Source organism: Epinephelus moara, chromosome 2, assembly GCF_006386435.1.
Source record: "Epinephelus moara isolate mb chromosome 2, YSFRI_EMoa_1.0, whole genome shotgun sequence".
NCBI classification, from domain to species: Eukaryota; Metazoa; Chordata; class Actinopteri; order Perciformes; family Serranidae; genus Epinephelus; species Epinephelus moara.
In genome coordinates, this window is record NC_065507.1 from 11016589 (window position 1) to 11040246 (window position 23658).

The window sequence follows — 23658 nt, forward strand, 5'->3', positions numbered from 1 at the left end:
AATCATTGTGCACTGTTCCGCAGAAGTCCGCAAAATCTTAACCAGATCCCATTAATGTATGTTCATATTCGCATTTGTTGTAATCACACTCACCTGCTGTGCTTATAATCATGCTTTTAATAAGGCAGAAACAAGAATGATGAGACGCTACATCAGCAAATATGCATTGCACAGGAAAAGACTTAAGTAAAGACGGAAAAGTTTTCTCTTCTATCGCCTGTTCTGTGGAAAAAGACGGCATGTTTTGACTTTTTTCCCGTGACAAAACAAGTTTATTGTCAGACTGAAAAAGCAAAATGTTCAATCATACTTCCACGAAGTGTCGGGGCCTCTGCTGCTGAATGTGCACACATATGAAGCATACTTGAGAATGTTTACACAAGGCGTTAAAGCGCAGTACACATTACACAATGCAAACCTGCACTGTTTGCTCTTCAAACCATCCATGTCCGGTATCAGGCACTAAAAATACACTTCAGACTCGCTCAGGGTCACAGAGGAGCCCTCAGGTGCACTGCAGGCGATCTTGTTTGCTGTACAGATAAAGATGATAAATGTCACAACACAGAGTGCTTAAATGCTTTGTTCTCTTGAATGTGATTTATGGCGAACTTTGACTAAAGCTAATACATCTTCAAAAGCTTCCTCGGTAATGGATCTGCCTGAACTCCAGCCTGACAGGCCTACTGTAACTGTTTGATTTACACACACTTAGCATGACGTGACAGTGCATCTGAGAATTATCTGAGACAGAGTCATACCAAAGAAACCTGTTGGCGACTTTAATTGTTGTTGATTGTTTTCATGAGAGACACACCAAAACAATTTGTTAGAATATCCGGTTGCATACAGAGCATGCAAAACCAGGACAGTAGCAGCAAATAATACCAGATGGAATTTAAATGATTGCTATTTTATTAAGTGCATTTAAATACATAAACACACACTCGTATATAGTAAAAATGATTGTACACAAACCTAAAAAAAACTGCAAACAAGCTTACCAAACAAGTATTATTATTTACATCAGAAAAATACTGCACTTTTCATATGAAACAATAACAAATAAAAATAAATCTGTATAATTCAAAAAAGTGAAACTCTTTAATTACAAATCTTTGCAAGGAAAGAAAATAGAGCTGGAAGTGTACGGAGAAGTCGGTGACAGGCAGTTGAAGACAGTGTTATGTTAATGCAAGTCTAACATACTGATTGGGGTACTTATGCGAAGCCTGCAGGCTGAAAAGGTCTTCGAGATTTTAAATGTTCAGCATTTGCTGTGCATCTTTGGCACAGGCTATGATTTATTCCCTCTGAGAATCTCTGACAGCTTAAGAGTCTTAGTGGCCTCGTGGCAGAAAGCAGAGTCATCCCAACTCCCACGAAAGGAGAAAAAAGATCAGGGACGGCAGTAACATTGTACATACAAACTATTTAATCCAATTTAAAACAGCAGTAAAAATACTGTTTTACATATATATCCGAAAAGACCATATATTTTATACTTTATACACATTTCTACAGTATAATACAGTGTATGGCTTGGCAGAAATATTGACTTTTCAGATTGAAAAAAAATAAAAATGCAAGCTTTACTGACCAAATAGTGAACACATTTTTGCACCTTAAAGCTGCAGAGGAACTCCAATGTAAACACAGAAGTGCTCTTCAAAACTTTACAACTCTGTCTCCAAAAAACGGCACATGTAATGAAAAATCACTGTAAAAAATATACTTGCATTTTATAGTTATTTTATCAACACTTTAAAAGCTTTCCTCTGAGACCAACAAGGCACTGTAGCCATTTAATATGATAGTTTTTGGCAGTGAAGTGGCTTATAATACAGAGATACATAGAGAAAGTACAGTAAGGCAGATCTTGTCTTTTTTGGCACATGCACTATGTGAGGCAGCTTGGAGGGTCAGTGGTGTGTGTGATCGTTCATGGTTGTAATGCACAGTAAGGTGATGTGGTGTTTTGCTTTGACTGACCTGCTTGGACTGGACAGATTTACACTCCTTATACCAGGGACCTGCTCAAATACACTTTTTAAAGGCCAGATTTTTACCAGTGCAACCAGTGTCTATGCATTTTAGCTCTTTGTACGGTACATTTTCTGATACACCAAAACAATAAAAAGGCTACATTAGGTAAAGATTGGGTTCCAGCAATATGTTTCCAGTCAAATCCCTAAAGCAAATGGCTTTACACACCACACAGGCTTTTTACAGTGATCCTGAGGCACTATTTGTTTTCAGGTTGGCATCAGTCTTTGGTTTTGCTCTTGCTTAGCTGGCTGCGCGAGTCTCTGACTGCATGGGGAGTGTCGGCTCTCGCTCAGATCCCTTGAGCGCCGCGCTCGGATTGTGAGTTTCTGAGCTGAGATCTTGAGGTTCAAGCTGAGACGCATCTCCCCCGTGAGCTAGCGCCGCCTCCTTCGTCACACTCCTCATCCTTTCCTCTTCCTCCCTCATTCTCCGCTCTTCAGCCTCTATTTCCTCCGTGGTAGGAATTGAGTTCTTCTTGGGTCTTCCCTTGGGCTTAGTCGGGGCCTCGTGACCTCCTTTGAGCACCTAGAATAACACACAGGCAATCTTAGTGGACTCCTCCTGGTAATAAATGGCAGCAGTCGGAGGCAATGCTCGCTATTATAGTAATTAAGAGAAGACGTATGGCTGCTGGCTGCCCCCATGTGCACTCATTCGTCTTTAATTTCAGGTCTTTTTTGTTGACCCTGCTACAAAAGTGTTTGCTCTCCCTGCCGTCATCATCGGTCAGACCTCTCACCACACCCTCTCTTCCTGTGCTATTCACCTCTGTCAATGTTATAGCTCAGATCAGCATTACATGCATCAGTGAGTTAGCAGTGAAATCAAAGGAACATGTAAGGCTTTCCAACAGTCATTGCTAACTGTCTCTTACCAGTTTCTTCCACTTCATACGCCTGTTTTGGTACCATGTCTTCACCTGGAGCTGTGTGAGACCAAGTGACTGGGCCAGGTCTAACCTGCAAAATAGAAAAAAACTGCACATTAGATGAATTTTTTATGTGCTTTCTGCAATCGGGGTAACCTAAACAGGGTATGTAGCATGCGTGCTTTAAACTAATAGGCACTTTTCTTGGAAAGGACCAGGTAGAATCCCTGTCTTTTTTCCCCAGAAACGATAAGAATCTTGACACTAATTGTGGTTTTTACCTTTCCACCAGGTATATAATGCAGCTCCATGCCTAGAGGTTGCCAGCATTGCAGGCTTAAGTACAGTATAAGACCTCTCTTACACTCTTAAGTCTTTGAATCTCACATCAAAGCTGATTTGCTAGTGGCCTCGAGTTTGACACTGTACACCTGCAGCTCAGGAAACACTGCTCGAAACATCTGTACCGAGGTCAGTAATCCAATCACGGCGCTTGTAGCCGGACGATTGGAGCTGTTGGGAGAGAATTCTGAATGCATCCACCACATGTGTTGATCCATGACTAATGGGGCTATTGGACGGTGTGTAATGTGATACATCAGGAAGAGACAGATAAAGTGAACAAGGCAGCCATTTGTAAAGGAAAAGAGCAGTTATCTGGGAGTTAGTTTTAAAATGAGATTTCCTCTTCCCTGCTCTTCTCAAAGTCTTTAACAGTCAGATGAAGGGAGTCCCTCCCCCACCACCACCACCACCACCACCAACCCCCCAGTGAAAGGAACTGACTTCCATTTGATGGTGAAAGTGGAAGCCGAGACGGAGAAAAGGCGTGAACAGAATCTAAAAAGCAGAGCAACAACAAACCCCGGAGATTCAAGGGATCCTCTGCATAACCTTATACCTTACACATAAAGGGCTGTGTGTGGTTTTTGTGTGCGTGTATGTGTCTGCGCCTCAGAAAGCACCAGACATACAGGCAATCAAGCTGTCTATCAAACTCCACGATCATGCGTGCCCCAGTCTGTAGCAGTTCAACAACTGCAGGCAAGGAAAAGTAATTGCAGAAAAGGAAAACACCCCGCTTATTTATGGTCATTAGTTCTCAATGAAGAGAAACCACACACTCACAGCAATAGAAACAGTATTTGAGTTCCTCCCTTCAGGCTACTGCAAGACCGCCATTTTGTTCTACCTCCGCACCTTTCACAAGGGAATCTTGGGTGTAACTGAAAACCTTTTTTCATGATGATTATGATGATGACAGTAAAGATTATTAAGACACTAATTATTATAATTGTGAGCTGCAAAAAAAATCATTATTGCTCTGTGATATCAATAATTAAAAGTCTTTTTCAGGGATATTTTTGGTTTAGGATCCTCTCGCCCCTGCGCATAGTCTCAACTCAAAACCACAGAGGTTGCAAGCCAAGAAAAGGGAGAGAAAAGAAAAGTTATCTTTGGATCATAACAAACCAAATTGGGGAGCACGCCGCACCTTTGATGTCGGGCTTTAAAGGGGGATTTTCTCTGTTGATGTTTTTCCGCCAGCTGGGTATTTAATTAATTTTCAACACGGTGTCAGAATCGGATATTTTGACAGGACACAGTATTTTGGCACAGCCATTCGTAAGGGTGGTTGGTTTTGATCACTGAGTTGTGCTCAGCCTCAGGGCTTCTGCTTTAAGATGAGGCATGGCGCCTTTCCAACGGCTCCAGGCAAGCCAAGATGTGATATATTTAATAATGCATCGTGGGAGTTTTCCCTACGGATAGGACGTAAATGGAATGACAAATAAATCTGGTTTATTCCAAATATGCTAATGTCTTTTCAGATTAGATGTGGTAAGCAGATACATTGCAAGGAGCATACAATGCATGGGACGTCTGTGTAGCTAGTTGCATGTCTAAACGCATGAACGCACTGTAAGTGAAGCCAGTTATTTGTGATTTTAATCGCTGCTGATGTACTCTCCGTATCTACATATGACACAAACATGGATGAGTAATGGTGGTGGAGTGTACCAGACATCCAATCTCTGCTTGATGCAAAGGTTCACAAGCAGTTTGAAATTCAGTGCATGTGATGGAAAGCTTTTTACAACGTATACGGTTCAATACTATTCTGGCTTATAATGGAAAAGCAGCCTGCAGGCCAAATATAAATGTGAGGCGCACAATAAAACTGGAAAATATAGTCTAACCTCATGTCAGGTCCCAAAAATGACCCGCAGCATGGAATTTAAGACACAGATATTAACATGTAGATTACTTCATCTTATTGTAGCAGTGTCCTTTATATACACCTGCACATGTGTGAAATGATTGGCAGTAAATCAATGTAATACATTTCTGTTTGCTTGTGTTGGCCCCCGTCCTCGCTCTCTTGAATAAGGCAGTGTTTCTTTGTTGGGGCTTTCTGCTGTTCGAGAGCTCAGGGTTAAAACGTTACTCTTGTCTCAACTAGAATGCTGAGGTAATGCTCTGGCTTAGACAAATTCACATTACATGAGACATTCCCCACAGGATAAATCAAAAATTATGATGTTAGGTTAACCACTGCTCGATAATTGCAGTTGCGGCTTTGGGAGTGTGCGTGTGTGTCCATATGCATGTGCATGTGCATGTACTGTACTTTAGAAACGCTCTGTATGCCAGGTAGGCAGGTTATCAAAATGTCACAGTTGAGTGACGCTGATACGACTCTGGTAATTTTTTACATCAGGTTGAAATCTTAGAACTGTGGTATTAGTTTTACACATCGGTAGTTTGCTTTCTTTTTTTTGTTTTAGGTAGCTGTGAGGTTGGCAGGCATGATTTACCTTCTTATTTTAATGTGTTTTGTGCAGTTGGTGTGTGTTTTCCTGCATGTACAACAGACTACTTAGACCTATCCAATCAGATGTGAGTATCTCAACTATACTGACCTATCAGGTGTGGACAGGTACTTCTGCTTCTGGAACTTCTTCTCCAGGCCCATCAACTGCAGCTCAGTGAAGATGGTGCGGCTACGGCGTGGCTTCTTCAGGCGGGGCGTGCTGCGCTCCGTTTCTGACTCACTGCTGATGCTGAGGGGCGTCTGGCTGGGCGAGGGCTCGGAGCCTCGTGGATGCTGCGGGGAGAGCAGGTGTGAGGGGACCCCGCCCGGAGATGACGGTTGAGGGAGGTGCAAGGGCAAGTTGGGGGGCTGCCGCGTGATCACCGAGAGGAGAGGGTAGGCGCGTAGTGACGAGGAGCCTGGAGGAGCAGAGACAGTGCGTCAGTCGACAGAGAAATGCAGTGTAAAAAGAGGAAGATTATATCCTTTTGAATCACTGGGAGTTTTTAGTGAGCTCTTATGTGCCTCTCACCTCGGTTGTACCATTATCGACCGGCTGTAATTGCTTGGACAGGTTCATTTTTAATCGCCCTGTGTTTGCTGTGAAAAGTGTTTTGCTTTTGACCTCCTCCATGTAGAGGGCTGTGATCCCAATGACGCAGACTGTGTTTTACACCGCTCCTCTGAACCCTTCAAATGAATGATTATTTTTCAGAGGTTGTTAAATAATAACCGGCTTCCCAGCACAAAACCACACACCGAGCCTGACAGCATGATGTACACACACACGCACACAATGAGCTGTAATAAAATCCCCCAAAACTAAATCAAACAGTTCAGCTAATAAACTTTTCTCCCTCACTCTTACACATCTACCCAGTCACAAACACACACATTTTTTGCTCTTCATCAGCACAGACAGAAGCAGCGAGACGCCAGAATCAATAAAAAAACCAACACTTGTCTGGAGCCGAGATGGGAGGGAAGGAGACCAGGAGGTTGGCCGAGAGGATGCGGCGAGGTCGACCAAAGTGAATATAATATCTGCCAGAAAAAATCCTTACGGCTTCAAATATAAAATCAATCCCTTGACCAAAATTTACAAGCCAACTGAGCACGGGGCAGACTGTAACGCCCGGGCTGATAAGGAGCAGCAGAGAGGACGTGGGCAGGGGATTATGGGAATGGAGGGGGAAGATATAGGAGAGATAAAAGGCTGCAATGGAGCAGGAGAAATAGGAGGTTTTCGCACACAGACACACAACACAACATGTGTGTTGCTGGTCTGTGGTGGAGCTGTCTCCTTAATCTCTCATCAACCTCAAGAAACACACAGACACACATGTACACAGGCACCAATGACTACAGGAGACATAAAGGCAGATGTTGATTTTTTTTTATTGCTGTTTCGTGATTGTTTTCTGTTATTATCAGAAGTATATACATATATATAGAAGGTTGAGCATGTCTCTGTTTCTACTCTAACAGTAAAGGACATGAACACTTACACATACGGTGTACACTGTACCCCACTATTAGATGTAAGCCAAGCATGAGGAGTGTTAAGTGCTGCACACAAGTACACATGCAGGTAGGCCCAGTTGCTCGACACACATACATACAGTCAGACACACACACACACAGACACACCAGACACTGCCTTGGGCTCATCATGACATCATGGTAAGGCGCTGAGGTCATCACTAATCCTCCGACGTGAGATTGCTGCTATCGCTACAAGTCTAGACAAGAAGACCTTTTTCTCTTGCTCTCCATTTATGTCGCTCTCCGTTTTTCTCTCTGCGAATCAGCTCTGTGTAAGTGTTTCTGATATCAGTGAATCACCACATCTAATGTTCTGTTATAGGAGGAATTTCACATGAGGTACGACAGTGAAGGGAGAGTGTCACTTGTGTCACAGCGGCGGAAAACATCTCAGTTTGTCTTCACGATGGTCAGGAAATCTCTTGTCAACAGAGAGCTTGAAGTTGTCTCCGGACAGTCCCTTTGAGGGAGCGCCGGAGAGAGACAGCAGAGAGGGAAATGTCAGCCGTCGTGGTGACTTTCCACTGACAGCGAAGCTGTCTCTCTGACATGTTGTTGACAAGTGCCAGTGTCCTGTCAATAGTCTACAAATAAACTGTTTGAGTAGCTGCAAGGGTGCAACTCAGCCCCGTGCAAAAGCACACTGATACTGTTGATAATCACAGTCGGAATGTAAGGACCGACACAAGTGCTTCTGGGGACCATTACAGAAGACATACCCGCTGAGAATAGATCAAGAGGAGCCGTTTGTTAAACATTCCTTTTAATACCAACAGTTTACTCTGTTGATCATGCAGCTATTACGACACACGGCTTTTTAAATGAACCATATTTCCTGCACCAGTTCACTCCCTATCATAGCATCTATACTTCTTTTTTTGTCAATGGGATGCTGCATGGATGATTCATTGCTTAGCTATGACTAGTGAAGGTGAATGTTTTGGGTATGAACTGTGTGGTGACAGCCAAGGAGCTACTCAATTAAACAGGTTTTGTTTTTTTGGCTTTGTCCTTGAAGCGCAAATCAAACACTACCTGTGTGGGAGGGCAACAGGCCACACAGCGCCTTTATCTGTCCTAACGCATTGCTTTAATTAGAATCATTCACCTTCAGAACATGACAGATTGGAGCAATTTAATGTCAGTCCTTAACAAATGGTAGAAGGAAAGTGTCAGGAGATTAATTGTCAGTATTTTCCCAGGCACACTGACAAACTTCTGCGGCTGAAGCTGTGCGTCTAGCATTACATTAAACGTAGACATTAACTATTTAATCTGAACCCTGCCTGAGCCACGCTGGTGCTCCTGTAGGCCTGTAGTTTAGAACTGATTTATCACTGATGCTCTGTCAAGATAGGAAAATCTGATGGCAGTGGGAAATGACAGGGAGGTGACAGGCTGTCAAACATTATCCTTCCCTGAAGATGGAAGATGTGCGTTCATTTTGTCTTTGTGTGTGTGCATACTTGCCTGTGTGTGCTGACATGAGTGTAATCAACCTTCTCAAGCCGGCTTTATGCTTAATGGGAGACTTTATTGTCTGCAGTGGATTAAGGTTTAAGATGGGATGAAAACCCTTTTGCTCACTTGGATTTCTGCTGTAAGCCCTCAGCCAGTACCAAACCAGTACGCAGCGGCCCTCGGGCTGCACACACTGCTGCTTTCGTTTTTTTGGTTTTTATTTTTCATCATGCTGTCAGGTGAGATTACGCCACAGTTGATCTTAATCTCTCTCACCTCTTCCAGAAAGCACCACTAAAAGCCCTGCCCTGGGTCCTGCTGAGAGATGGGCCTCCAAATGAAATATTGTAACCTGCCATTACGTCGCTCAGTGTTCAGCACCAGGTCAGGTCTCATTGTCTCTGATCTCGCTGTAACTGACAGAGAATTAGCTCCAAGATTATTAGCCACTTTTACCCTACATAATTACGCTCTGTATTTCATTACAGATAATTAAAACTAGACTGAGACTCACAATACAGTGTCACAGCACAAAACACAGGAAGACAATTATGTTGGTATGTTTGAGTGGCATACCAGTAATAAACAATACACAACCAACAATTAATTTGTCGTCAACTCCTCCAGGCAACATTATTGGCATCACTGTCTTTCAGCGGCCTCCACTGGTCGCAGGAGGTTATAGCATCCCTTCCTTTGCAGAATGAAGAAGTCAACTTTCACTGTTCAGGGACCACGCAGGGGCCAGCCGCCTCTCTGTGGCCCAGGACGTGCAAGCCTGCCAGCTTCTATATCCAGCACTAAAAGCCATTGATGTTAGGGAATATACTGTGTCTCACACCCCCGCAGCTACAAATAAGTGGTGGGCACAGTGTTCTGATATGCAGGGCGGGTTACTCTATCCATCCGAACAGAGGGGTGCCAAAGCCCAGTCATAGTGCCCTCTCACATACACCAATCCATATCAGAGGGATGAGGGAATCGCTTTGCCTATTTTTAACCCTCCGCCGCTGTCATCATCAAATTGCAGTGGCTATTATTTCAGACTTTGGAGCAATTATCCTAATGGTTACTAGAGTGTGCAGTAGCCTTTCAGTTGTTTGGATTCATCTGGAATTACAATTGAGAATCGGTTTTGTTTTGACAAGGTAGCATGTGCTGTGCCAGCTGAGCTTTGTCATGCTATTTTGGTCATTTTTTGACAACTTCAAGACACAGCTAAAGGCTGCAGAATATGTCAGTCTGTCAATCAATCTCTCATGGAGGGATCTGGGTAATTCTAACCATCTTACTGAAAGGAAAATGAGAGGAAGCACTTCATGGGGCTTGTAAAAGTTGGGAGGAGAGGGATTATCATTCAAAGGGAATCAGCTTCAAAGTGCAGTGATTGGATCAAGCATTTGTAAGTTTGCATTCTGTATTTCCGTCCACGTCAATCATGATAAATCAGTGTGCAGTATAATTCATTTTTTGCAGGGTGGTGTGACCAACCTCGCTGTAACTTTTTAACACTATCAAGATACAATCATCTCAATTTTTAAATGTCCAGCAGCACAAAAACTCATTAAGGAAGGCCTCTGGTTAAGAAGAATAACTATTACTAAAATGAAATTAGACCAAATACAGTTTGAAGCAAAGTAACCACTGGCTTCCAGAGTAAGATTTCACTTTTTTATCTGTCCCACTGCCACTCCATTGACCTTTATGTGTAACTATTATCAATTCAGTCATTCATCAGTTCAGCAAAAGCCCTGAAGCCTCGCTCAGGCGACCGCACGTCTTTGATTTTAAACACTCAGCTGCAGTGATTTATAATGTGAAGCACAGAGTGAGAAAGGTGTTGCAACTTTGGGAGGAAGCGTGCATATATTAATTGTGATTCATGTAAAGATACTTCTGATGCACACCTACAAATTCAAATGACTAAGAGGAGCAAATAAGGATATGTAATGGTGACAAATATTCCCATACGCACAGTGAAGCCAGAGGGAATTATTTGTTATTACAACTTTTTGGCACTACACAAGTTTTGTCACCAGTATAACCCACCACACACTTAAATACAATGTACATTTAACCCGTCTGATATCGGTTGTAAAGTCTCTGTACTGTAAATTCACATTTCTTGACCCATGCACCATTAAAATGTGTCATCCTTTTTAAATTTAAATACAACATCCCTCTAATAATGGCATTAATCTCATGCGTAAAAGTGTCAGGATCTCCAAATAACCTTTTCTCGCTTTCCCACAAATCTGCAAATTGAAACAACTGCCTTGTTACGTTTATCTATTCTTCTGTTTCTTAATTGGTCACACACCGACACACACACACACACATATAAAAGAGAGTCCTCTTACCCGAGCATGAATGAAGAGGCTTCGGCCGAACAATGAGCGAAGGACACACCGAGTAGAGTGAAAGTTTCTCAAAATAATCACAAGTCTCCTTGGAGAGGATCTCATCAATCATGAAAGTCTTGTAGCGCCGCCTGGCAGCCTTCAGCTGTCCGGGGGAGGAGAGCCTCAACTCGGCTTGACAGTGCATGATCTGTCCCTGTGCGCCGTGCGCTGTCGTCGCTGCGCAATATAAGGTTTTTGTTCACTACTATCTAACGTTGTGCGGCTTGAACCGTGTGGCACACGCGACTGCTGCAGTTCATGCGTTTGAATAATTCATTGTTTGCCTTTCAGAATGCAGTTTAAGCTTTCCCTCAAGTGTCGTGGTGGAGATCAGTAGCCTTCAACTTGAGCTGCGCAGCGCGCCACAGTGGTAATGAACTGAGTGCGAGCTGTGCGCACACCCACTGCTATATAAACCATCCCTGAACACATCTCTGCTGCTCCATCTAACCCTGCTCCCTCCCTCCCCTGTCTCTCTGTCACAGATACATTCATGTACTGTACATACACATAGCCACCTCCCAAACACTCCCCCACCACTGAAAACTTTTCTCTCTCTCTCTCTCTGTGATTTATTTTACATATTAGTTGCGCAACTTGTTAATTCCCCTCTAGAAGTTGTGAATTAGCTCATATTGTAACAGAAAAATAAAACTAATGTAGCCTAATCAATACAAATAGTCAATTTTAGACGGAATATTCAGGCTATTAAAGTTTCAGATCGAAAGACTCGTGATATGAGTCATTTGGAGCTAAAATCGTGCCGCTTCTTGTTTAAAGCGTTCAAGTTAAATTATTTGACTTTATCAGTTATTAATATTTTAGCTATTGATTACCCGCCTGTGAATTATTTTCTAATTAAATGAACTTTTTTTTAAAGTCGCTTAAAACGTGCATTAGTCCACACAGTCTATCATTTCAGTTTATTTTTTAAACTTAATATTTAAGCTGAAAAAAAGGAGAATTAAACTAATAATGACACAAGGAAAAATACTTTTCTTTCTTTCCTTCTTTCTTTCTCTCTCATTCCTCCTTTGTCTTTCTTTCTTTAATTCTTTGTTTTTATTTATTTATTTCTGTGTCGGTTTAATAACGTTATTGTGTCCATTTAGTTACACTTAGAATGACAAAGTAAACCATGTAAACTTTATTTTGATCATTATTTAAATTGTGTAATATTGTTAGTATTTAACGTGATAATAATAATTAAAATAACAACAATATTTGTCGCAAAATATGGTTGTTCTTGTTCCTATATAATAAAAACACCAACATTTAGTTTACTTTTATTAAAGAAGCAAAAACTCAGTTAGCAGAGCTGCAGTTAAAGGCCAAGTCAGAAATGTCGTTTTCAAGGAAACTGATGCAGTCATAAATTATTATTATTATAATTACTATTAACAACTGAGTGCGCGCGCATGGCGTGAATGCACACTGAATGAGTAGAAATATCTCTCTTTTTGATATCTTAAATAAAATAGGCTGCCGCGAAATAAAAGCAGGAGCACCTGTAGTTTATATTCCAGGCTCTGTCTTTGCACACATTAGGGTTTTAATCGAAGATAAAAATATATTTTATGAATATTATTTTGCAGTCAAATCAGACAGGCTTTAAGAGAAAGTATCAGTGTCGGCTCCGGGCTGATGAGTCTGACATTAATGTGAGGAAATACCTCTCATACTGGCACGTTCAGTTTACTTGACAGGGGAAACCATGACAAAAACCTTTTTTGCATTTTTTATTTTTCCATAAATCTGCCTTTTAGTGATGTTTATATGACAAATTGCTGTTTATTTTCTTATTTTCTATCTGTGGAAACTCTTTCGGGTGTTGCAGCTTTGAGTAGGCAGCCCATTTGTTTTGGAAACTAAATAGAGGAGGTGATAAAAAAAGTGTCTTTTTTTTTTTAAACTATTTACAGGTTGTAATTTAACTATAATATAACACAAATAATCCCGTGAGGAACCCCCGGTGTAGGTAGAGTTTCAAGTACAGTCTGTGTCCTCAGGAGGGGAACCGATTATCATCAGAAGCACTGGGAATACGTGCAACTCACTGGAGGCTCGTGTCTCCCGGAGCCGTCGTGTTCAAAGTGTGGGAGGATTATGGAGGAGGAAATATGGGAGCTGTGCATGGGAAAGCTCGGCTTCTTGTTCAGAGGTTTGATGGCTTGATCAAAGAGGGGGAGATGAGAACAACTGCTGTGGAGTGTATTTTACTTTGAGGGGGGTGCAGAGGGAAGTCAATACAGAAATGTATATATATATAAAAGAGGTGCTAAAAGTTCACCTTAAAATTTTAAACACAAAATATTTAAACTAAAATGTTATACTTTTCTGATAATTGTTTTTTGTAAATTATTCTTTCATTACATTGCATGAAGCGTAATTTCTGGTAGTTTTTACAGAGGAAATTGTGCAGTTAGGCCCGTGGGCTTCTTCCAAATGTTCTTCCACAGACTATGACTAACTAAATTAGGCCTAGTTTATATCTCGGGCTACTGTGGCACTATGAACCCATCGACCTGAAGTGGTGCCAAGATCCGGGACTCAGGGCTGCAGGCATCTTGTCACTTGTGGTTTGCGTTGCGGGTCTGCTACAGAGGGAGGGTCTCTGGATGTTTGGAAGTGGATCATTTCAGCAGACACGCTTCTATATAAGTCCACACAGGAGCGGCTACTGAGCGGCCTCTCTAATCCGCCTGCTCCAGGGCTGGAGACGCCAGCCAGATCAACCAATTAAAAGAGTTATGCCACAGCCAGAAGCGTAATAAGGGCCTTCCTAGTACTGACACCGAGCAGAGGATACTCTCTATTAGAGCGATTTGAGAGCATCAGGATGCAATCTGACACGAGGCAGATTACAGGCAAGACACAGAGCTTAGTGCGGAGGGTGCAAATGCACCTCCACTTTTGGACACCGGGAGATTTATTGGGGGATGTAGTTGTCGATACAGCGCGGGGAGCCTGTGTCGGTGGCATAAGCACTTTCGGAAGGGTAGATTATGACCCTGACGCGGACATTAAGGGATTTGATCATCACTTCGTTGTAAGCAAGTCCGAACAGAGACACCAAGGCATCAACGCCGAAAGGCTGATCGCAACATGAGATGTTCAGGATCAAAGTGCTGCTAATTCTGGGATGGGACAATTCTTTCACATCTGCAAATTGACAAAAACCTGCGCCATTTGCAAAGTGGTGTTAAGACTCTTCTGATAAAAGATAACAGAGATACTACCGTGCTCAACGGTGGGGAACATGAAATAAACCTTAACATAATTGTGTGCTGTCAAGTGAGCAGGCTGGGTGTCAAATCCATGTAAAGACTTGAAGGCATCCTAAATAGAAAGGTCAAATGTAGGAGCTGATCATGTGGCTCAGTTATATTTACCATCTTAATTGATTCAATAAAAGGATGTGTGTGGCGCCACCTGTAGATTACTCCATAACCCAGTGCACAAGCATATTAGTTACACCCAGGGCCATTTTTAGGTGCAGATAAGGCCATGTGTGCATGCATTACTGCATGTAGCATCAACATACAATAGCTCACTTAGTTAGCTTAGTGCATACACAAAGAGCTGTAAATAGCATTCATGATGTACAGTCAAGACCCAGGCATTTGTGTTGTGGCCACATGAAAGACAGTGCAATCAAAATGACAATCAAATGAAAGGAGCTTTATAATAATGAAAATGTTCCATTTTAAAACAGTTTGTCTTACAGACTCAGAATAAAAAAATAAAATAAAGCCAGTTTTTTTTAGAAAGAGCAAGGTCAATAGATATAACATTAAGAAAGGATGGTGCCCTCTCGCCGTAAAAGTGGTGCTGGTGGAATCTTTAGCTGGAACTTTTGTTCTTTTTTGCAAAGTACCTGAAGAATTTCTAGGAGCACCATTTAAATACTTTTTGCATAACATAAAAACTTGCCAATATCCTAAATCTTTTTTTCTTTTTTTTTAAATACATGTTTTTTTCCTCATACTTCCAAAATGACCACCAGTCATGTCCGATTTTTTTCTGCCCTTGCTCTTAGCTCAAAACATCTGTGAGGAAAAACTCACACGACGAACTGTACAAATTTAAAAATGCCTTAAAAGTAAACAAAAATCTGTCTAAGGCATAAAATATCAAATCTTCAAACTAGCAGGATCATGTACAAACAACCTGAGTATACATGTGAGTCTGTCAACATTTATGACATGTTGTAGTGAGCTGTCCGTAATTTTGTGAAGAATTGAAGTCTTTCCGGTGTCTCAGTACCGTCGCCATCTGTTATCTTGGTAGCCACGGTTACCCCTATCATCGTGATGTCTGTTGCCACCTCTGCTGTCATGGTGGCGGTTGGCGCTCCTGTCGTTCTGATGGTGATAGTTGTCCCGGCTGTGGCCGTGTTGCTGGTGACGGCCTTGACCGTGGTCATCTGCGTAGCGCTGATTTCTGCTACCACTGTTCGTCTGGGATGGATGCCGATAGGGGGAGCTGTCGTGCTGCCTTGAGCCGCCTCCGCCGGAATTTCCACCTGCAGACGTCTGCCTCTGCAGAGGCTTGGAGAAGTTGCCGTTCATCTGCTCAAGCTGCTGCAGGTGGAGCTGCCACATCATGTTGTTCATCTACAGATGAAGGAGAAGACAGATAACATGACCCGTGTTTTATACGGTTCACTGAGGCCAAAAAGCTTGTTTCTATTCCTGTCAAATTATACAGTGTAGACACCTCTTCACTTGTTAAAGAGGAGCAGAGGCACAGTTTAAATAAAAACAAGCAAAGAGCAGGTCTGAACACGCCATGTATTAAAATAGGAACCATAAAATCTATCATGACTGTGTGGTGCTGTGTCATCATAAAAGTAAAAAAAAAAAGGTTACCATGACATGCTTCTGCAGATTATCGGGAGATGAAAGGGACCTCTGCATTTGGTGGGAAGGAGTATAGGAAGGAGGGCTGAACTGGTTCGGGGTCCTGGAAGAGTCAAGCAAAGCAATGTCAAATGTTTTCAACACCAGCAACCAACTTTACACGTCCCCCGATGTTAGCATGTAGCTTCATTTAGCAGTGTAGGCTACGTTATGGAGCAGTTGACCATATAAAGAAATCCAGCACATTGTGACATCATAATGTAGCCAGAGTAGAAAAAATTGCTGGAAACTTATTATACTTAATTATTTGAAACTTTGGCCACATTTAATATGATCATCCTTCATTATAACACTGTATATAAGAGAGACAAATTACAAAAAGCATAACAGGCCACCTTTGAATTATTTTTAGTTTGATTTTAATTCATTCTTTGACCTCATGGCATATATGGAAAGGTCATGTGTTTTAACATTCTTTAGGATCACTTTATAAAAAATACATATATTTCTGAGTCACCTCCACATATATATATTCAGCTGGATGTGCAAGAGAGGCATAAAAATGAGCCACTGGGAGGATAAAGGTCCAGCCCTCAAACCAGCCAAGTCAGCAAAGGCACTAATACAGATGGCAATATAACTGAAAGGTGATTGGCCCATGCCCATACTTCAGTGGTTATATATTGTTTTGATTATGTGTGATCCAACAATCTAGTTATAATCATAAAGATCTACTGTAAAATGTTAAGGAAATACCTGTAAATACACACAAACATTTATCATCGGGGCCTGAAATTCATTTTTCATAAAAGAGGGGATTCCTCCTTAAATGCTTCATGTAGGGGGGATTTATACACCTGGAGGGTTACTGTCCTTGGGATTCTCTGAACTACATACAGTGCTGTAATTTGTCTTTTTCTCCTCTCCTCTAGTGGTCATCTTTTTGAGTTCCTGAGAGTAGCGCCAAGTAGGGCTGCAACTAACGATTATTTTCATTGTCAACTAATCTGTCGATTATTTATTTGATTTTCTTCAAAAAATGTGTTAAAATGTTGATAAATGTCGGTCTGTCTCTCCCAAACCCAAAAATTGTGTCATCTAATGTCTTGTTTCATACTCACGCCAAAGGGTTTTAGTTCACAGTCATGGGAGAGTGCGTAAAGCTGCCAATATTTGAACATAAGAAGTTGCAATAGGAGTATTTTGAGGTACTTTTATAGTACTTTTCTATGAAAAATGACTCAAACCAATTAGTCGACTACTAAAATAGTCACCGATTATTTTAATAGTCGATTAGTCATCACTTAGTCGACTAATCGTTGCAGCCCTAGTGCCAAGATCTGCGTTGGATTATATGGTGAACAAGTCCATCAGCACTGTTATGAAGCCAAGGCTGATCCAATTCCAAGAGGCTTGATTGACCTGCAACTTACATTGCAATCAGTGGATTGTTCAGACTTTGACCTCAAATCCTGCTGACTGGTGCACATGCGTGTCTGCTGGCCATCGTTAACAACTTCACTTTAACTTTGTATGCTTCAGTGCCACTTCATGTTGATTAAATCAGGTGCACAGCAGCAGTCATAAAGTTTGGTTTGTGGCCACCCACTGTATTTTGACAATGTTATCTTAACAGAAATGTAAGCTTTATCTTGAGGAAGTTTTCCTCCAGACACTCATTTTTCTCTTTACTTTGTAGAGATGCAGATATAGTAAAGCAAGGGTTTTTTTGTTGTTTTTTTTAATGTAAGAGGGTAATATATTTAGTTAAATATTTAAGTTTTTATTTCAGGTCAGATTAGATCAGGTTAGGTTCAGTCAAATGTTACTGTATCAAGTAACTATGAACACTGCATTGTAATGTAACTTGAGCAGACTACATCGATACACCCCTACCATGTCACAAAGGATGCCTTGGTGATCTGCCCTGGTTAAAAGTGAGCCAGGGTGGTGATACCAGAAACCCTGGGTTAAGATCAACAGAAACTGGCTACCTCATTAATCATACTTTGTGACACAGGTCCCTGGTGTTGTCTGTGCGTGGACTGAACAAGAAAGATCAGTTGTTTTAAACTACTGCGTCTAATCTCGGTTTTCCAGTAAATATGTTGAGAGCTATTTTTTTCTCAGTTCTAATTTAACAAATTCACATAATTTAAGCACCACAAAATGCAAGATTTGCAAACAAAACACACACAAACGCAGGTCTGATACTACCTAATTTGACTCCAGGGCCAATACTTTCAAGTCTTCCAGCAAATGCCATAAACAGGCACTGCTGCATGAAATCTGGCATGTAACATGGAAACAACTGCACACTGAGTCGTCTATATGGGTAAATACAGACCACTCCAATCCCATTTCACGCCATATATTTTGCCAGAGCTCCAGTTTTTGTGCACAGGGCACTGCCAAGAGCGTCAACAACTTGCATGTCTAAGTAATATTCAATAAGGACGGAGCATCTTTGGGAACGTACTCAACAAACGCAGGGAGTCTGGTACCAATTACAAATATACAGCAGTGCCATTCCTCAAAATTATTAACTGCTGACAAACTGGGCTACCAAAGGTCTCCATTCACAGTCCAAAAAACAAGGTGTGCGTTTGCCATTACCGTTATTATGGTACCATATTCTATTATATGTGGGAAAAATGTTGCACAGATTATTACACTCTGTGACTTGCTTCCAAGATGTGTCTTTAAAAAGTGTATTTTAGGCTTATGAAGAAAAAAAAAATGTTTGGATTAATTTACACGTTATACAATTCACCTGGAAAATGAGAAGGAAAAAAATTGGCTGCAACAGCATTTTGTTTTATCCCCTTAGACAGCTTGAAACAGCCCAACATAGATGTATTTGACTCCATGAGACCTTGTAGCACCAAGGAAGTCAAAATGGTAGCTCAAAGTACTCCAAATACAAAGCAACAGGCCTCTTGCCTGACTTGAAATCACTGCTAGGGCCACATTTTAAGATGCTTTATCTGCAAAACAAGAGGGACACAAAAGTCTACTCAAGTTGAGACAGAGACAGAGAAGGGCCAGTAGCTGAGGTAATATTACTGCTGCTGATGGTCACCAGATTTTGTTCCTAGCTCTGCTGGACAGACTGTCTATGAGACACTCTTACCTCTGGCCATGCGGATTTGGGGTATTTGCAGGGCTTGAATTCTGTGAGTTCCCCGGACTGCTGCTATGACTGCTACCTGTGGTGGGGCAAAGGGAACAAAACACAGTTCTTTAGCAAAGGACAAAACCATTAAAGACTGGGGAAAAAAACTGCCACACATACTGGGCAAGAACGTCATTCTTGTACTTTTGTGTCACATTGTGTGATTCATATTTAAATAACTAAACAGAGGGATACTCAGAACTGGCATGCTTTAAAAGCAGACAGTTATGTAGTGTAATTGTAGAGTTGTATGGGGGCGACAGCAGCTCAGTCTGTAGTGGCTCGGGAACTGGAGGGTGGCCATTTCTAATCCAGCGCAGACCATGTTATCGAGTGACTGGTAGCAGCAGAGGTGCATTTGAGCAGACACTATACCCCTAACTGCTGGCAGCACCAAGTGTGTTAGTAATCTGAAATTGGACAAACTTGCCGTGGGTTTAGCTGTCATGTAAACCTGAATGGGGATTAAATGGATCACAGCTACTCCTCTCTTTTATTTAAAAGTTTGTCCGTTTAATTTCTTTACTTTAGTGCAAATACAATATATTGTCATGGCATAAAAATTAATTAATTTTAGCACATTCTGACGAGCCACAGTGCTGGATCAAGATTAACTGAATTTTAAATGTCTGGAAATAAAGTGAAAGGACATCTTTAAAGGTACTCTGTGCAGGGTTGTCTGTTTGAAAACACACTCACCAGTGAAAGTGAAAGTAAAAGCTAACCCCAGAGTCACAGACATTTGGTGATTCATCTCACTATATTTGCATTTTTTTCGGTGCCGTGTCTCTTTGATGCCTGCTGCATACGGCAAGAGGCATCCAAGCCTCACAGAAAAACATTGGCATCTGGGGTCTCATTTATAAACATTGCATACGCACAAGACAAGGCCTGAAAGAGGCACATGCCACTTCCCACTGAAAAGTTGTGATCTATAAAAACAGACTTGATAGGAGACACTTTGAGCCATGCTTACAAACATTTTGGAGATGGGAAATTGGTGACGCATACGATGAGGTGGAAGCCTGACTGTAGAAATTGTGATTTTGTTTTGGTGCACAACATTTTCAGCTTTTGTCCATACTAACTTTTTAGTATGAAACCTAAGCTCAGTTTTAAAAATGAGACCCCTGGTGGCTACCTTTTTAAAAAGGTACACGCCTGTTAATGTCCCAAGCACAGACACAATAAATCAAAGGCAAAGGGCAGAGTCTCTGCAGAAAAATGTGTCGCCACACACTTTAAGCAGGTCATGAGTGATGATTAAGAGGGGTTGCTTCTGTATGAGTTGTTACATAGCTTTTTAGGAATATCCTGCATTGTGTACATTTAAGATTTATGTGACTATGCTGCTTTAACTTTTCATTGAGTCATCACAGAAAGAGTAGCAAGTCTTTGTATAAAGTTAACTTTGTACCTTTAATGAAATAATTAGCATACATTCCTGTCACAGAGGTAGCCATGGCTCTTTAAATGAATTAAGGGTGATGAATGCTCTTCTAACAGTTGTTCACTTGACAAATAATTTTTTTTTACAATGACATTTACAATACTTATCTCGGTTGTGAATGTAAAGTATCACTAGTATCCTCAAAAACTCCTTTAACCATCTGGTTGGAAACATCTTTCATCCGCTAAATAATTAAAATTCAACTTGAGAAATGGTTAAAAAAAACTTTATGATCAAACGGCGGATGATTTTTCTTTTAACCAGGTGTTCACAGGAGCCTTCTGAGATTCAGAAAATATCACCAGAGCAGCTACGAGTATTTTTAAATGTCCTCCCAGGCTTGTTAAACATCACCGAGTAATGACCTTTTAGAGAAACCGGTGGTTACCTCTGTGACGTAAATGTCTGCCAATACACAAAAACTGAGGCTGCTTTTTAATATGTGTCTGACAATGTAACTCAACAGCTTTAAATTAATATGTTCTATGTTGTGTGTCGATGACAAGTTGTCAAAGCGTGTTAAAAAACAACTCACCTGATCTGAACTGCACATGGATGGTTCTTCCATACAGCGATACCCCGTTGAGTAGCTGCATGGCGTACGGCACGGACACTTCATGTTTATAAACTGCAAAACCAAATGTCTTCTGTTTCCCATCCGCGTCTTTTGGAATTTTGGTTTTGATGAGAGGTCCTGCCTGCAAAAACAAGCAGTTGGCGACGTTAATAGGGTAGAAACCATAACAACAGCTAGCAGTTAGCTAAAGCTAACGCTAGCTGCCGTCAGTAATACAAGACATTCTCCTAAAATTTTCCATCTTGTGTCCACAACATAACGCTTACAGAACGGTTTAACATACAGAAGCTACACTTATTGTAATAGTGTGTGCCACTTCATAATTTTACATTTTAAGGAGATTTTCACGCTGAGTAGCTTTCGGTTTGTTAGCATTATCCGTGGACTCGACATTTGCTAGCTAACGTTAGCTCTCTCTCTCAAACGTTAGAGACAACATCACCTGTAGAAACAGTTCAAACAGAAGCTCCTCCGTCACTCTTTGATCCAAATTTCTAATAAAGAGCGTCCGGTCCGTTTCCTCCTCTATTCCCATTGTATTTGAACAGATAGCGGCACTCTGCAGGAAAATTAATGCTAACGTTTAGCGTAAAGAGCGCTCTGCGGAATATAACCGGAAGGCCTGGGCTGCCGTAAAGTGAAATGCCGTCACACCTTTGCTTCCGTCGTTATGAACAGCAGGAGCTTTACGACACATGAAACACGGTATGATAATCTGTGGTGGAAATGTTCTATATTTGTCTCTGAAATAGCTCAAATGGTGAAACTGCTGCAGTTAGGATGAATGTAAACGCGTTGTCACTGTAATAAATATAATGTCGGTTAATACATGTCATATTTAATATATGGGGATAAAGAGTTTTGTTTCAGGGGGCTATGTAGCATTTGTAAAACCACTCAGAGCAGGTGTGCTGTTGAAATATTTCAAACTTTTTCCAAAATGGTTTTATCTTTTGGCTACCTGTACAAGTGGGCTACAATTTGATATTTATTGGTAACTTTTTCCAGCCTATTTAGGCTTCCACAGGTGCAACAGATTATTTGATTGTTGATTAGACCTAATCAAAAGTCTTATTTTAAGTTAATCAATTTCTTGTTAAGTCAATACAACGTCAGAGCAGTGTAAAAAAAAAAACAAATCCCTTCACAGTTTCTTATAATCCAAACTGGCATATTCCACCTGCTTGTTTTGTGTGTTGGCACATTTCAGGCCTACAACAAAGAGGGAAGCAGGAATTCCTGACATTTGAGAAGCTGGAGCCAGAGACTGTCTGGAAATTTGTCTTAAATATACCAAGCTAAATAAGATAAATGACTCAGATTATCAAAATTTTTGCAGATCCATTTTCTGCCGATTGACTAATTGATTAATCGTTTAATTCCACAGGCTATATTGGCCTAGGCCAGTGATATTTAAACTTTTTGGCCCCAAAGCACAGGGCAAGCCAAAATCTCAAGGCACACCTGTATTTATATCTGTGCGTAATAGACTCTATAACGTGTGTTATCACTCTTATCAAGACATACATTTTTGTTTTTATTTACTAATATCAAATATCAATTGACAATCAACAATTACTCATGAAATATACATAACACAATGATTCAAGAATTTATTTTAAACTTTTTTTCCCCTTATGTGGGCGGTGATGGATAGGTTCCCTGTGACGGTTTTTGAAATTAAATTACTTTTTTTATTTTTTTTTTTTTTAGGTAGAGTTTGTTTCTTTATTAGGAAATCGGTGTGCACAACATACTGATTTTAAAAATCAAAATAAAATTAAAAATTCATTCCTAACTTTTTTATATAGGCCCAGTTGTATATTGTAATAATAATGTGTGGTTATCACAAAATCCCACAGCACATCTGGATTTGCATCATGGCACATCAGTGTGCCGCAGCAGGAATGCAAGAAAAGAAAGCTTTCTTCATGAATTCAAGGTAACGCGGCATCACTAAATAATATTTTGTGGGTGAAGTATTCCTTTAAGTGATGAAGGTGGAAGTGAGAGGAGGTCTTTTAAATTGCACACCTGCAAGCAGATTGGCCCACATCAATACACCCCTCATACATACCCTTTTCATGTATTTTAATTATATGATCTTTCTTATGTTTAATGCTTTAATATTCTCTGTTATTTGTCGCCCATAGCTCTGCACTGATATCTGCCTTTAGTAAAGCCAGATGCAATTTTCTGCCTCAGAACGTTGCTAATATTGGTTCGTCATTCTTCTCTTCTTTTCTCTACGGTGGCTTATTAAGTTTCTTTGACTGCCTGGCTGTTGCACGCAGATAAGGTTTTCTGTTTTTTTTCCTCACCTCGTGGCTCACTGTGATTGGGTCAGTGACTCCAGCGCCTTGAACCAAGTGCCGCTGGTGCTGGCGACATCACTGAGCGTGGAGGTCAAGTGAGCGGCATGAGAGGCTCGACTTCCACCCTAATCAGATGGGC

The 23658-nt window shown here is 41.1% G+C and overlaps 2 protein-coding genes across 2 annotated transcripts; both read right to left on the reverse strand.

Moving 5' to 3' along the window:
- Positions 1 to 882: 882 nt before the first annotated feature.
- barx2 (BARX homeobox 2) lies at positions 883 to 11576 on the reverse strand. The gene is made up of 4 exons (XM_050064749.1): positions 11099 to 11576; positions 5842 to 6151; positions 2924 to 3008; positions 883 to 2574 (listed from the first exon to the last, which is right to left on the reverse strand). The coding sequence occupies exons 1-4, from the start codon at positions 11283 to 11285 to the stop codon at positions 2290 to 2292; spliced, it is 867 nt and encodes a 288-aa protein (XP_049920706.1). The 5' UTR covers positions 11286 to 11576; the 3' UTR covers positions 883 to 2289.
- A 3224-nt stretch (positions 11577 to 14800) lies between these two features.
- Positions 14801 to 21841, reverse strand: rbm7 (RNA binding motif protein 7). The gene is made up of 5 exons (XM_050064756.1): positions 21647 to 21841; positions 21163 to 21325; positions 19136 to 19211; positions 16012 to 16105; positions 14801 to 15756 (listed from the first exon to the last, which is right to left on the reverse strand). Exons 1-5 carry the CDS (start codon positions 21737 to 21739, stop codon positions 15400 to 15402), a joined length of 783 nt encoding a protein of 260 aa, XP_049920713.1. The 5' UTR covers positions 21740 to 21841; the 3' UTR covers positions 14801 to 15399.
- Positions 21842 to 23658: the final 1817 nt, after the last annotated feature.